We start from the raw sequence: 16,883 nt of genomic DNA, 5'->3' as shown, positions 1-16,883 counted from the left end.
TGATATCATCCATGACAAGTATCACACCCAGGCAGTAATAGATGATATTAACCATGCACTCGACACTACCATAAAAGGAATTTCGGTCTGGTCTTGCGCCTTACAAGCAAACACCTCAACTTCAGGGTTACCCATCGCCTACTCAAAAACTCAAGTACAAACACAAAAACAATCCAGACATGATGTTAATGTCGTGTAATGTTCTGAAATAATTACGTGGCATCATGCAGCCAAATTGTGGTTCTCTTGTAATGAAGGTTGTTTTTGACAATCCCTTGAAGACGTTCTATTGCCTGAAAGCTGCCCCGATTTGGTTAAGTTACAAAAAATGTCTGCTTTGCACACCCAGTAAACAACTAGTATCTACATTCAATCTTTCCCTTGACATTTAACGCTCAATCTGGCATGTCAAATTCACTGTACTTATCCTTAATTAGAAACTGAGGTTTATGTGTAGATTTCACAACCAACCCCTGGAGTCAATGACCAAGTAATACCTATTATAATCAATTTCTCATACTACTTCACCACCTAATTTAAAATAATTTCAAAACAAAAAGCTAAAGCGATTAGACATGTTCAAACTTTAAAGTTTGACAAGGGAAAGTAAAAACTTGTCCAAAGCTGTTAGCTCCTACAGACTAAGGGTAAATAATGTGTGTACCTTCACGCCTACTTTGGGAAATCAGCTCCTGTCATTCAAATATCCCCATTTCCTCTAATTGGCATATGTCCCACATGCTCCAACACTTGCTTTTCATCTGGGGGTCGCTGTAAACTCTAACAGCTTGGAGACCTGGGTGGTGTCCTCACTGGAACAGGCTATGTGTAGTGCCATTAACACCAAGGGTGGTCAGTCCTTCTTAGGGAATTCTTCCTTAGGAATAGTCCTCCTTAGGGATTCTGTACTGTCCTCCTTAGGGATTCTGTACAGTCCTCCGCAGGGAATATGTACAGACCTCCTTAGGGATTCTGTACAGTCCTCCTGAGGGAATATGTACAGTCCTCCTTTGGGATTATGTACAGTCCTCCTTAGGGATTATGTACAGTCCTCCTTAGGGATTATGTACAGTCCTCCTCAGGGATTATGTACAGTCCTCCTCAGGGATTATGTACAGTCCTCCTCAGGGATTATGTACAGTCCTCCTCAGGGATTATGTACAGTCCCCTTAGGGATTATGTACAGTCCTCCTTGGGGATTATGTACAGTCCTCCTTAGGGATTATGTACAGTCCTCCTTAGGGATTATGTACAGTCCTCCTCTGGGATTATGTACAGTCCTCCTCAGGGATTATGTACAGTCCTCTTCAGGGATTATGTACAGTCCTCCTCAGGGATTATGTACAGTCTTCCTCAGGGATTATGTACAGTCCTCAGGGATTATGTACAGTCCCCTTAGGGATTATGTACAGTCCTCCTTGGGGATTATGTACAGTCCTCCTTAGGGATTATGTACAGTCTTCCTCAGGGATTATGTACAGTCCTCCTTAGGGATTATGTACAGTCCTCCTTAGGGATTATGTACAGTCCTCCTTGGGGATTATGTACAGTCATCCTTAGGGATTATGTACAGTCCCCCTTAGGGAATATGAACAGTCCTCATCAGGGATTCTGTACAGTCCTCCTCAGGGATTATGTACAGTCCCCTTAGGGATTATGTACAGTCCTCATCAGGGATTATGTACAGTCCCCCCTTAGGGAATATGTACAGTCCCCCTTAGGGAATATGTACAGTCCTCCTTAGGGATTATGTACAGTCCTCATCGGGGATTCTGTACAGTCCTCCTTAGGGAAATCAAAGTCACCAGGCTAAACACATCAGGAACCAGCAAAGCAAATGAGATCACTTTTTGCCACGTTTCAGCTCAAAATGGAATCTGGTTTGGATATTTAGACAGATAACCTTCATAAAAGTTTCATTTAGATTTCTTTCAGCAGTAGTTAAAACCACATTGAACTATTTAACTCCTGAGGGAATGTATTTACTTTAGTCTTGTTAAAAGCATGTTTCCTTCCTACTCTGTCCGTCCACAGGAACATCTCAGGACCAGGCGTTCAGGGAATTTTCTTTCAAGTTCCATTTGAGAAATAGGGGGCCAGGTTTCGGTACTATTTACCTAACCCATATTTTCAAACAAAGGAGAAAAGAATGTTCTGTGAGTTTCCGCTGTGAAAATAATCATGGATTCTTAAGTATTTACTCTAACAATGGAGGCACAGCAGGAATAGGGGAAAATAAGGAATGGTTTATTTTAAAGCATTCTCACTATCATGACAGCTCTTTAAAACAGGTGGATACAACATGGATTAAACATCAGAGTTATTCTAGGACATACTGCATGTATGTATGCAAAGTACTACACGAAATAGCTGAAGAGAAACACAGGCAGATGTGGAGATTTAGACAGCAAGCTCAGCATGAATCATGAATACTATTTGTTGTCTGAAAGTGTGGGCGTGTTGTTGCCAAACAAGTCAGGTTGGTTTCACAAAAGTTTTAACAGCATTGTCATTTAACAGCATTGTGTGTGTGTGTGTGGGGGGGGGGGGGGGGGGGGGGGGACACAAAATGGGCTTCGCAAAGGAGAATCAAACATGGTTCTTTGGAATGGTAAGTGAACCCTTCAACCACTAAGCTACCCCACTGCATCTAAAGGAGTTGTGAATAGTTTCAAGTCAAAGAGCAGCTCCTCCTTCTAGTGTTTTGTGGTTTGATACAGATAAGCATCATGCTATGTTAAATACTACTCAAAACACCCATGCTTGCCGTAAAAGGCGACTATGCTTGTCGTAAGAGGCGAGTGAGTGAGTGAGAGTGAGTGTGTGTTTTTGACGCCTATAGCAATATTCCAGCAATATCAAGGCAGGGGACACCAGAAAGGGGCTTCACACAATGTACCCATGACAGGAATTGAACCCGGGTCCTCGGCATGATGAGTGAACGCCTTAACCACTCGGCTACCTGACAGCCCCTTAGTCTTAGAATTACTACCGATGAGATGAAAGGTGTCTGTGAGTTCACTTAACCAGGTTAAACACTGCCTGCACATGATTTTGCCAAGTGAGTTTGAACAGTGGTTATCAGCTTTATGTGTGAAGAAAGCACAAAGATATAGACCCAGGAGCAAGCTTGGATTCAAACCCATGACCAGCAGATCCAAGGGACACAACTCTGGACATCACTGATGACAGCAAGCACCTGCTGTAGCAACATACTGGCTAGGCTATCATATAGTCCATGAAATCTTTTATTACACAAAACATTTCTCTCCTCTTAATTCATTTTCTTGAAGCTGATTTATGTGGAAAAGGGCTGGCAAGACTTGATTTTTTTATAATCTTGATTTTTTTTCCATCAAATACATATCATCCAGAGTCATGGTGCAGGACTACATACTGGTCAGCGACACGAGATTTGAGACACCGGGGTAAGCGGATATGTCTCATAACAATACAAGCTCATACATCACTTTCCAAAGTTGAAATGCGAAATGTTTCTGAAAAACCTACATAGAATTCTTTTGTAAAGGCAACACTTCTATTACATATGATGAAGGAGTGCTGGTCACTTGTTATACATCAAAACCTCCTCTCTCACCAGAAACACATCAATCCACATGACAGTTGGTAAACGAGGTTTGGGGACTCCATTAGAACAGCGGACTAATATCGGACATAATTTGTCAATCCATGAAATCTATTATTACACATTATATGTTTTATGTAATACTGATTTCATAGTCGTAATAAATAATTATTATCTATGTGTAATTTGTCTTCCAGATTGGTTTGAGACCTACAAATAAATTAAATGCAGATATTCCAGTCATCATGCAGGAATATTAGACTTAAATTCATGACAGCTTGAACAATATTCACCTAAATTACAATATTCTGGAATATTCTCTGATTAAAGCAAAGATCAGAAAGATCAAGAACCTCAAAACGACTGCATCAGGTCAAAGGTGGGGATTGGAATTCAAATCAACATTTCTTCCTTTTATCGTGAAATTTAGGTATCAGTAAATTATCTTTTTGTTGTCTTTTTGCCTGCCATTGTTCACTGACCGTAGGAGGAATGCATGTGGCCCCATCCAGACCCCAGGAAACTGAACCATGTGGTCTCCCTGTGGTCAGTGTGTTTGGTCAGTCAGGATAATTGGGCAAACTAAGCTGTCAGTCTTAACCACAACAGATGATCACATAGATAGCCAGACCTCTCTCCTGATATACAGAGTAAATACAACAAGGCTCTAAACAGGGAAGAATTTGGGAGAGGCAGTGTTACACAGGGCACGATAATTAAAAGAACGAAAAATATTCCAAAGAAGGTTTTCATTTTAGCTGTCTCTGATAATTAAAACTTATACCTATTTGTCACAAAATGACTCATTTAAATCTTCAATAACTGATGGAGAGCGAGACTATAGGTGTAATATCATTCTGTTTATTGAAAAATAATACTTAATTTGTGGCAGCCTCCAAGCAGAAATGTCAGAAAAGTCAAAATGTTGTACAAAATAATCACAGACATGCTAATAGTTACAACTATCTGGTATTTAGTGTGTATAAAGCAATGTCATTGTTTTAATCATGTTGTAAAACAATGTTCAACAATACAACATCCCCCCCATTTATTCAATGTGTAATAACAATTTATCATGTTTATAGCACATTGGACAAACACTATAACATCCAGGGCTTTTCAAGCTTCTAAGTATTAAAATCACAACCTATTGTTTATGTTGCTACTTAGTATTCTTGCTGAGCATTTTAAGGTTTATATGCACTTTTATCACATTTAACAAAAAAACAAATATCAAACACCGATATCTTATCAATAAAAAAAGTTTCAAAGTGTAAAAGAATTTCTTTCAAGTTAATTCTTACCAGATGAATATCTTTTCCAGACCCATTTCTGATGTCAAATGCATGGGCAGAGTAACATCTCACTCATATACAACAATCTAACTTTATCACACCACTAAAACATCTACCACAAATCACTTGAACAAATAAGCACTTTTTCATACATATATAAGCACTATAATCAACATATGTTAGGTTTTTTTTGCTACTTAAGTAAATATGGATTTCAGAATTTTCTATGGGTGGGTCCAGTAAAGAGAAGAGAGATGTTTTCAACAGCCATAAATAGCCCTTTGAAAATAAAACTTTGAAGATTTTCACAGCCATTTTTAAATACTTTAACACTTATTGTTTTACATTTACCAGGCAGCTTGGCTCTCACTTTCCTCAACTATTTGTGTCTTACCACAGTGCTGCCTGTAGTTAACAAGGAATTTACCACAAATGAATATTCTGTGTGGTTACAAACATATCTTCTTCAACTTCTCTGATACTCTCCTCGTCTCTGATTTAAGTGCAAAACTATATAAATACTTGAAAAATATTTTGTGTGAAAAAAAAGGTTTTCTTCCAGTGGAGTTGGAAGTTGTATACCGCGTTGCTACGCCCTTCTCTTTACCCTGGAACTTCAACAGGGTCAGGAAATGAAAACATACTGGGGCAGGAAGAATTCCTGACGTACTGTAACTTTCCTCTTGAACTTGTTCATAACACAGTTGCTGTTGGTTTGAAATATTATTTATCATTTTAGAGGTTTTATTAACAAATTGTTTACATGGAGCAGCTGTGAGGCTGTTAAACAATAACACACAAGTCCTGTGATGCAAATGAAATAAATGATTTTTTCATTCAATATGGGATAAATTGATTTGTTTAATGTGCTTGTTCATGACAGAGTAACTATAGTAATATGAAAGAATCAGATGTTCTTAACTTCTTTGAGTAGTATATATGCTGTGGTAAAAGTAGACAACAAAAGATAAGCAACATAAATTAGCTTCTTCTATTCATGAATGTTTGTCATGGTATGACCCATCCGATTATCCGTAACTTCCAAGCTGACAAATACCTCCATAAATAATTAGTGCAGTTGTTAAAAAACCCTGAATTAATATAATATCATTTCTGATGGGACTCTTCCAGACATGTTACGCAACCGAGGTTAAAACTTCCAAGATGTGTTTACGATAGGACACACCATAGATAACATGCTCAACTTTACTTTGTGGGGATAGCGATATTTTCTGCACTGAGCTACGACAGGGTGAGCAATATGCCTCCAAACATCTCCCCCAGAGGACTGCCAAGCATGGCCTTACATACGAACCTGCATGTACAGTATGTGCAAACAGTTTCAAAGAAACCATCAATGCAAAAAGTACATGGATATACCAAGAAATAAAATTACCAAAGAAAGCAATCCAGGCTGTCTAAATCTAACTAAATCAACCCATTAAAGATTCTGGATCAATTGAGAAGACTTTTATCATTTGTAATGGGTAAAAGCAAATTGAGCCTGTCCACTTAATTGTGCACATCGTGGAGAAGTTAAGATGTGGGACTGGCCGCCTTGTCGTCTGCCAGGTAAACCGTACTTACACACAATAAAATGCCTGCCTGGACCTTGTCTACAGCCATGCTTTGCCTCTGGGCTTTTTATACCAGGGTTTGACCCTAGCTGATACCAAGCAATACTGGCCTTTAAGAGAGGGAATGGGGAGCGGAGGGGGAGGGGTACTTATGTTTAACACGACTGGAAATTAGGCAGCATTTGAATGTTGTAAATACCACTGCTTAAAGTCAGAACTGGATCTCTTTTTTTAACTCTGTGGAGAGGAAATGTAATGACACTTCTGCAAATAGAATAAACTTGACATACATTGTTACAATGCTATTAAAATTTAAATGTCATGATCATTCAGGTATCAATTATCATAATCAATCCATTACTTAACTTGTACTAACTTTAGATTCGGAAGTTACATTTTTTTCCTGCTAAAATGACAAACAGTATCAATATGTAATTTCAAATAGAATAAAAATTATGCCAATGCAGAATTTAACCTCACCAAAGCTAAGTGTAAATACAAACACCTTTAAACCATAAATTATATCATAAGAATAGCTTGTTCAGGGCTGTGAGTGGTGTAGATACTACTTAACACTAACAATACATTTTATCAAGTTGAAAAACTCTCCGAGTATTAGCATAAATCATTAAAAAAATTAATAAACTCAAATCTAAAAATACATGAATATTAGACGAGAGTAGGAAATGAATAAAATTCTTAGGCTATTTTACACAATGAACCAAAGTGTTCCAAATGAAATATGAATACACAATGAAAGTCAAGGTGACCTTGTTATATCCCTAGTGTTAAAACCTAAATATTTAGGGGTCCATACATTCAATCACAATAGGAAGAGGATTGAATTAATTTGAACCATCATTTTCACTTCAGCCTAAACTGTCTGTTTGCCCATACTGTAAATGCAGGTCAGTATATGAGGCCTTGCTTGGCAGTCGTCTGGTGGAGATGTTTGGATCAAGGCATATTTTTTTAGGCTCAAACTGCGGTAGCTTGGTACAGAAAATATTACTGTCCCTTCAAAGTGAAGTTGATCATGTTAGCTATGCTGTGTACTTTCGTAACACATTTTGCAGGTTTATAACCTCCCACATACAACCTCAGTCTGGAAGGGTCCGATCAGAAAATTTCACAACTGCACTAATAATTTATGCAGGTATTTGTCGGTTTGGAAGTTACGGATAATCGGACGGGTCATACCATGACACAAAATTCATGAAAAACAGCTGCTTATTCATGAAACATTTTTTAGTTTGGTATTCATGATGTAAATGAACAATTTCACATTGGCCCTAACATAACACATACAGTGATCATGTCTATGGAGCGGCCTTAAGTTATGGAGATCCTATTCGAAGGCCAGACAAAGGCCTTAGTGTGGTATTGAGCTGGTTGGATGGTCTGACAACAGACATAAATACCACCAGCTTAGTGAGAATCAAATTAACTCTGCCATGAAAACACCAACATTAGTATCGAAAGATAGGGAATTATCACTTATGAAAACATATTTTCAAACTTGGAAACTAAACTCTGTTCCGATGGTTACATGACACACACACACTGGTGTCATCCTGTGTGCTATGAGGCAGTCAACAGTGATCTCTGAGAAACCCACTATTCAAACTGGGTAATTTTAAACCTCGATCCTACCACAGCATGTTCAAAACCGGCCAAGCATGAAACTGACAATTTAGTCAGCTGACTGCTTAGTGGGCATGGAGATCTACCAGATTTTACAACATATTTAGCACACTCGAAATTCAAATTTCCAAACCACATTTTAGTCAATTTACATCCAACGATGGCACCAATAACATTTGATGGGTGTATTAAATAAAATGTCACCACTTAGTCAGATATGCAGAGGGCAGACGATTTCACATGGTGCTCTAGAGAGGTGGTATTTCCCACCTATATCATGTCATAACTGAGTTAAGTCCTTATAAAAATAATGTAGTTCCTATCATACTTAATTTAAAAAATTGTAGACTGGTAAATAATTTTCACTTTTCAAACAACCCTTTAGCTGGAGAACTACTAAAAAGGTGTTCGGTATATAGTTTCATCTGGGCTCTTTCTTTGGTTCCAAACTGTGAGTGAGACTGAGAAACATGTTAGGTCAGCACCTAAGATTTTGGTCTGTCTCGTCAAGAACCACAGACCAAAATAGCCTTGTCTGAACCACAAAACTTAATACTTTAGGCCTAATTTATAACTTACACAGAACAGTGTTCATGTTATCTCAATTTTATGTTCACTGTAGACCATTATACACCGAAAGAGTAAGTATTTATTTTATTCACCAAAAGAGTAAATATTTATTTCATGGGCCGAGATACTGCTTTGGTAGAGTTACTTGAGTTTAAATTTTATGTGTTAATGACAAGTAGAAAAGCAAAGAGGTGTTTTCAAACTCTGGATCTTCAGTTAGACAAAAAGCAGAGCAAACTTAAAGGGGGAAACGATATTAAAAGGGTACACAAGGTCAGAGTACCCAGATTTGGATCAGGAATGAGGAGTGTCACAAGGTGAAGGGTGCGTGAAAAGGCTTGAATGACTTTCAGGATAAGGGGTGGTGCATGGTAATGGAGCAAGATGCTCATAAGTTGAGGGTGGATGCAAATGACTTCGAGGTTAAAGCTCAGTCTGGACTGGCGTTTGAATGTTGTACACTTTTGAGTGAGTGAGTGAGTTTGGTTTTACGCTGCTTTTAGCAATATTCCAGCAAAAACACGGCGGGGGACACCAGAAATGGGCTTCACATTTACACATGTCGGGAATCGAACCCTGGTCTTCAGCGTGATAACTCAATGCTTTAACCACTAGGCTACCCTACTGCCCTGCTGTTCACGTATGAGGCAACACAGCGACAGTGAATACTATGAACAGACATTACAAACTTGTACCTATCTTCAGGATCAAACCCAGACCATGTGTGCGGCATGAATACATCCTGACAGGCAGGGGACCAACCAATCTATGGAGGCATACCGAAAACAGCATTTGAAGCAACACCCAGCAAGTGAGAGACAGCAATAAAAGAGGAAAATAATTCTGGATTGGGCACAGCAAACTAGTGGTTGATAGATGAGCAATGATTCAAGGTTTCAGGAGTCAATGATACATACATTACCAGTAACCAAAAAAATTCACAACTAACAGTCTTGGGGTTCTAAAGGCTTTCTGTGATAGCATTTCAAATCTGTAAACCCCCACCATGGTTATCTTTGAATATTTGGGTTATGACAAATCCATGTCATTTGACTTCATTTCAAACACATACAATCCTCCTTTTAATCTGATCATCAAACAAGCAAGGAGTACAAGTGACTTATTCTAACCAGAAACTCCTGCCGGAGTGAGTGAGTTGGATTTTATGCCACTTTTGGCAATACTCCACTAATATCATAGTGAGAGACACCAGAAATGGGCTTCATAGATCGTACCCATGTGGGAATCGAACCAAGGCCTTCGACATAATGAGCAAACTCTTCAACCACAAGGCTATCTGACTGCCCATACAATACACAGAGATCCATAACAGCATATAAATCCAGCAGCAATGACAAGAACTAGTTTGTTATACCGAGGCCTCAGAACATGGGGCGGACAATGCAACACAGAGTGCAGCGTAAGCCGTTGGCGCAGCAGGTAGCATCTCTGCTTCTCCCTTTACCCCAGACGGTTAAATAAACAGTATGCACAGCATGGGTAGATACTGCATAGCACTCAGACTTAGCTGTTAACTGAAGAATGTAGGCCACAGGTAGCCAGACAAAAACTACCTGTCGCAGTCTGTCCTCAAGTGGTAGAGAAGGGCTACTGCACTCAAAGCATTATGTCTACAAACTTAGTTACTTTTCAACAAACAGGCATGTTGGCATGGTGTATATGAGAATATATATACAGCAGTTTTATACGGATATTCTTTCTTTCTAGATTACGGGAAAAGTTTACTTTTCAAATAATAGGCATATTGGTATGGTGTGATAATATACATGGGTATTCATTACCTAACAACTTTAACTTTCAATTAACAGGCATTTGTGTATGGTGTATGAGAACATATACCACAGTTTCATATGGGTATTCTTTCATCAATGCCTACATTACCTATATTTGTATCTGAATCTATTATACTAGAATAGTCGTAGGGATTTCTGAGCATACATTTTTCTGATCGACTTTTCCTTCACAATAAACAGCTTCCCAGTATTCCTGGTATGTGCCTACAAAGATCTTACTTTTTAACATATGGGCTATTATGTGAGAGATACGAAATATACTGCCCGCCAGGGAATTCCGGCTTATGGATATATGGAAAAAAATTCAAATGATGAATCCCTATATGCTCATGAAATTCCTGAGAAAAGGCAAAAAGATTTAAAGCGTAATGGTTAGTTCTTCACCAGCTAACCTATTTTGTATTGAAAATACTTATATTTTCATAATATTATTCTAATAAACAGGACGCTTATGAGGAAACCAGTCCCAAGCACACATGGAAATGTCTACTTTAGGTTTAGATTTCATAAGTATTTCTCTGTACAATGTTCTGGCACTTCTGTGGACACTGCAAGCGCTCCTTACAGGGATGAAATAACAAAATAGTTTCAATCACCAAACAGGGTTCTAAAACAGGTTCTAACATTGTCAGAATGGGCCAAGTTCAATAGGCCAAAAGTCACCCTTTGACAAGGACTTGTAACTATCAGGACTGTTGACTCAACAATTCACAAAATACGCAGCTTTGACAACTCCCTGTTTTGAGAGCAATCTTTTTGTGTTGTTCTTAAAGAAAAACTGACATGTCAGCCATGAAATAAAGAACATGGAATTTACAAATGCCTTATTGTTTCAATATTTACAGTTTATTTGTATGAAACATAGCCCCTGTTGCATACACACCTTAATATATATTATTATATCTCCTTTGTACATTCAATAGACATATTGTGAGGTACCACTCTGTGATCATGTCAAGTAGGTTTCTATGATATCACTAAGTCACAAATGAACAAATACCCTTAAACTTGTGGAAACTGTGTTTATTCATGTGTTTGCCTATTCTTCGCCAAATATTTTCAGATACTCTGAAGTAGTAAGTGTTATTAATAAAGGTCTTTGGACCATAGCCTTGTGTACTAAAGGAACATTCCGCAATGAATTACACTGTATTGTTGAAGGGAACAGTCATATACACATGAACGATTCTCCAGACTAACACCAGTAGGCATAAGCCTGTCTGCTTGCCCCGTGAATTTCCTTGCTGTCAAAAACTAAGTTGAGAGCAAGTAACGCAGCTTGGGGATAGGGCTTGTAACATTTACCAGGGCGTATGAAATCAACAGAAATACTTAAACTTTCTTCGAAATCTAACCACGAAATACAGATCTAAAGTGTTTAAACTGCGATTAACCTCTCGGGATGTTGTGGCACTTGAGTTAGGTGACTGACTTGACAGGCAGTCGAAGAGCAGACGTAACCCACTGTCGTCTGCAACTCTGCGTTCATGAATATGTATATCACCTGTAAGTGGGGCAACCCTCATTTACAGACAGCGTTTATCTACAAGGTACGTTTTTTCAGCCACAGTCGTATAATTAAACATCTTTAACACTAACTACCTCCACCTGTGACGGAGCGGTATAGCGAGGGACGGGGCAGTTGTTAGTATACATGTGTCGTCTGTCAACCGAGCAACGACTGTCCTAGATTCGACTGTCTGTATACAGACACGAAGGGGACTTTGGGCATGTATAGATGGGTTCGAATAAACAATAAACTTACCTGAGACAACGTTGTCGCCTTGACCGAGAGACAACGGTACTAACCCCAACCACACCACACTCCAAAATATCGCCCTGGAAAGAAAGAGAACTTTAGTGCACTTTTCACGATATAATCCACACGAAAAGTTGGTTAAATATCCACGAATGATTCCAAAATACCTTAGAAGCATTTTGCCGGGTTTGAAGGAAACGCGCACATGCAAACGCCTTGACGTTTCCGCATATAGGTATATCCCTTGCTCTCTGCAACACCCCTTCTCCCTCCAAACCTCACCGACTGCAATCAGCACGTGTGAAAGCGATTGCTTGGACGAGTCGACTAGCTGACCTCATGGGGGTGGCGGGTCACGCCGTCTGACGTAAGCCTAAAATAAACAGTTAGCTGTTCGGCAGTCGGGCTACCCCGGGATCATTCATTGAAGTGTCTGCTACTGCCTTAGACTCGACTCTAAGTCGAACATTCATGGACTGTCTTGACTATTTCAGCAACGCTCTACCTAGTTTTCCCGGGGTTTGCACGTGCGTCGGGACGATTGGACATTTTGTGACTACGTTTCAAGGAAAAGCTAGTGCATGTCTTAATTTCATTTCGCTGAGATCAACTCGTGAAGTAACGCAGCGCTCAAGTGCAAACCGCTCTGTACCCTGTTCTATAAATTAATCCCTGCAAACAGCACATATCTTAAAGCGCAGTAAGTTTATTATCCAATTTTGCCAGCGAAGGTGTCGGGGCGACTTGCCCTGGTTTCCGACTTGAGCTTATTAAACTGAACTAATAGCTCGCAAGTAGTCCAATGAAATCACTCTACAGGCACGTATTCCCGACATTGTACACCCAATAGCAAATACCAAAAGTGTATGTTTCGTTTGACATGCTGATTTTACGCTTTGAATAAAAAAGTGGAAATTTCCTTTAGCACCTAAAGGCTTGCTATATGGCTTTATTGTGGAAGAGGAATAATTCATGAATTGTGTAAATTCCCAGCCTATGACTGAACTGAAAGTTATTTTAGTACATGTGCTGGTATAATACTGTCACCCTTTAATGAAACATAAAAATTAAAGGTATGCTCCATTTTGTTCAGTCTTGCATGGCATGTAGACGCTGTAATTTGCACCATCTGTGAACCTAAGGCATTGTCTATGTAATAACGGTAATTCCTGCTAGATTGATATACATCATAAACTGTGTGTTTCATGAACTGAATCATTCTTTCTTGGGCTGTCAATTGGCCCAAACCTATTCCTCTGAAAGTCAAAATCTTCATTAACTTTATCGTATTCCCGTGCGACCACCTGCGTTCTTACATTTGTCAGTAGACGGGCCCTAGTCTGAACTGATTTCTCAGGCACCATTGATATTTATGCTAACAATTATTCAGGTTTTAAACACATAAAAAATGTAAGCTGGCTGAACGTATTAAATGTCCTGCCTGGAAATAATGTGTTGAATAAAAAACAATTGTTAAGATCCTCATTTTAGTGATTTTTTTAATATGTTCTTGAAGTAGTCACCGAAATACCATTCTCTCTCTAACAAACATCAAACAGCTTACCCTTAAGTTTGTTTGATGGGCTGTCCCCGTCTCTCTGTGTGTGAGTGTATGTAGGTGTGTGTGCGTCTGGTGAAGGTAGCTTAACATAAGTGCACGATGTCTCTGCATGCACAGACATAGACGCCACCTAGTAGGGTAGGTATATGATTTGCATCAAGCATGTATCGTGGAATGGGGGTGATATGTGTGTGTGGGGTGGGGGGTGGGGGGTGGTGGGGGGTGTTAGTGGGGATAGCCTTAGCTAATGATGTCCCCAGCATGCACAACCGCCACCTAGGTATATAATATGCATCAAGCATGTATTGTGGAATGGGAATGGTGTGTGTGTGTGGGGTGGTGTGTGGGGGGGGGGGGGGTGTTAGTGGGGATAGCCTTAGCTAATGATGTCCCCTGCATGCACAGCCGCCACCTAGGTATATAATATGTATCAAGCATGTATTGTGGAATGGGGTAGTGGGGGTAGTCTAAGCTAGCGATGTCCCCTGCATGCACAGACGCCACCTAGGTATATACTATGTATCAAGCCTGTACAACCTGCCCCCCCCTCCCAGGTTCGCCCTCCCCCATCATCGATCCCACATCTCGAGTCACCGACCCCGCTCCCCTCAGGAAATTCTTACAACCCCCTACATATGGACATCAAAACACAATAGCTTTCCATGCTGGAGTCGATTAAAATATCCATGCTTGTTGTACTTCCGACAGAATGCCGACTCACTGGGTCAGCGTAGGCCGGCGACTAGGGACAAGTTTGGCCCAAGTGAATCTATATGGGTTTATGTGAAAATAAGTATTTACTTTATACATTACAAGTAGGGACTGATGAGATATCTGTACTATCGATCAGAGAGTCCTGGAAGGGTCATACTTTAAATGCATGTATGGACGAGACACGTACTTTTTACATTTTCTTTTATTGTGAGTCAGCTTAATGTCACATTGCGTTATATGAATATGAGATTGAGTGGGTGAGTATGTTTTTACGCCGCTTTTACCAGTATTCTGGCAATCAAACTGGCTCTAGTTACACGCACCTGTCATAAAATCGAATAGTGGTAAGTGAGTATGTTTTTACGCCGGTTTTAGTAATATGCAAGCAATTTCACGGCACAGGACACCAGAATCGGCTTCACATATTGTACCCATGTTGAGAATAGGACCCTTATGCGTTGCGAGCGACCGCTTTGACCGACCGCCCCTCTGAATGGTTGTAGAAAGCCGGAGGTGATGTAGGTTGCAGCGTTGATCAACCCTTGAGGATGGATGCTGTGATCACAAACCAAGGCTCATGCCCAAGACGAATCTGGAACTAGCAATATAGGGATCACTGCACCACTGACGAGCGAAACACTGTCAAGTGAACTGCGGCGCCTCAGAAACATGGAACCAGTGTTCCCCCTTTCCCAGTTTTGATATAACTTTATGAAACAATTATAACCTGGTCAAAATTGCCCGCGTTAACGTTATTATTGGAACAAACAATTCCGGCTTCATGAATCGGTGTCTATCTGCATCTATGCTTAAAACGCCCAGCAAGTTGGCAGCGTATTCAATATGCCACGTCAGATAAACGTAATTGGAACGATGTATTTCACAACTGCAATGCAATAGGTTTATGGGAAACATTTCAAAGAACGTATTCGTATCACTAACTATTTATTAGCCACCATTAAATATACCTCTCTCTCTCTCTCTCTCTCTCTCTCTCTCTCTCTCTCTCTCTCTCTCTCTCTCTCTCTCTCTCTCTCTCTCTCTCTCTCTCTCTCTCTCTCTCTCTTTCCCGAGGCCAAGTTATTATTTTCCATTACCTTCTTTTTGGAATTTAGTCTTTATTTATTCTAAAACCTCCCTCACCCCACTAGACTATGAAAATGACCGTTCCCAAGCGTCCAATACGATGTATAGAGAATATGTGTTAATTTAGTGTCATGGACCAACAACTGTATGCATGGCACTCCCTGTACGCACGATATTTCCCCCGTTCCCACATGAACCTAAACCCTAAAGTAATATACCGTACAGTAATAATGGCCACTTGTCACTGTCTTCCGGTAGAGAGGAGGTCTTCAGCAACTCATGCTTGGTGACTGAGCTTGTCGTAAGAGGTGACTAACGGGATCGGGGGGTCAGACTCGCTGACTTGATTTATGCATGTCATCGTATCCCAACTGCGTAGATCGACATCATGATGTCAATCACTGGATTGTGTGGTCTAGCTTCGGTTATTTACAGACCGGCGTCATAAAGCTGGAATATTGCTGAGTGCGATCCATGAATCTGTTTCCCAAGCCGATCCAGTAGCTATGAGCGTCTACAATAACCAATGAGAGTCACGGAAGTCGTAGCGTTACGATCATTTGGTGACTATGGGAAAGCAATGAAAACGTTCTTAGTGTAAAGACTGCCGTAACCCTTTAGTTTTATATCTAGACTTAGGTCTGTGGTAACGCTACGAACGCTTTGTGGACTTGGCTCCTGGTGTGCATGTGTCTGTGAACACAGGTGAGATTGGTGCATCATGTGAGTGCATGGCGGTACCTGCCTCCTTGACGTTGGCGACAGGCAAACACCGGACACATGCCGGATTGTGTACAAGCCGTCAAGATACTAACGATTTATGTTATGCAGTTTGACCCAGTTTTGTTAAACGTACATTCTGAAGTACCGAGGAAGGGGTCTCGAATGAGGAGGGGCTGTCGTGGAGATGTCGTCGTGGTGCTGCGTTCGACCGTACCATGCGACGTGATGATTGGACATCGTTGTTTGTTTGTCTGTTATTTAACCCCGCACTCAGCAATATTCCGTCTGTATGATGGCAATCTGTAAATAATCCAGTGATTGATATCATGAGTATCGAGTTACGCAATTGGGGAACGATGACATGCATCAACCATGTCAATGAGCCTTACAACAAGGGGGGCGGACGGGTAGCCTAGTGGTTAAAGCGTTCTCACGTCACGCCGAAGACCCGGGTTCGATTCGCGACATGGGTACAATGTGTGAAGCCCATTTCTGGTGTCCCGCGCAGTGATATTGCTGGAATATTGCTAAAAACGGCGTAAAACCATACTCAC

The 16,883-nt window shown here is 40.3% G+C and overlaps 1 protein-coding gene across 5 annotated transcripts in view; it reads right to left on the bottom strand.

Moving 5' to 3' along the window:
• Nucleotides 1-12,695, bottom strand: part of LOC139465778 (collagen alpha-1(I) chain-like) — a 108,875-nt gene extending 96,180 nt beyond the window's left edge. For 3 of the 5 annotated variants that reach the window (XM_071247678.1, XM_071247681.1, XM_071247679.1), the window contains exons 1-2: nucleotides 12,413-12,694; nucleotides 12,252-12,325 (exon numbers count right to left, since the gene is read on the bottom strand). In XM_071247678.1, the coding sequence (XP_071103779.1) occupies nucleotides 12,252-12,325; nucleotides 12,413-12,423 (85 nt within the window). In that variant the 5' untranslated portion in view covers nucleotides 12,424-12,694. Of the gene's footprint in view, nucleotides 1-12,251; nucleotides 12,326-12,412 lie in introns of all 5 variants that reach the window. The other 2 variants (XM_071247676.1, XM_071247680.1) reach the window with 1 other exon arrangement.
• Between the last annotated feature and the right edge of the window lie 4,188 nt (nucleotides 12,696-16,883).

This window comes from Haliotis cracherodii, unplaced genomic scaffold, assembly GCF_022045235.1.
Source record: "Haliotis cracherodii isolate W230 unplaced genomic scaffold, xgHalCrac1.p SCAF_18, whole genome shotgun sequence".
Classification (NCBI taxonomy): Eukaryota; Metazoa; Mollusca; class Gastropoda; order Lepetellida; family Haliotidae; genus Haliotis; species Haliotis cracherodii.
This window is presented reverse-complemented; position numbering and strand designations above follow the sequence as displayed.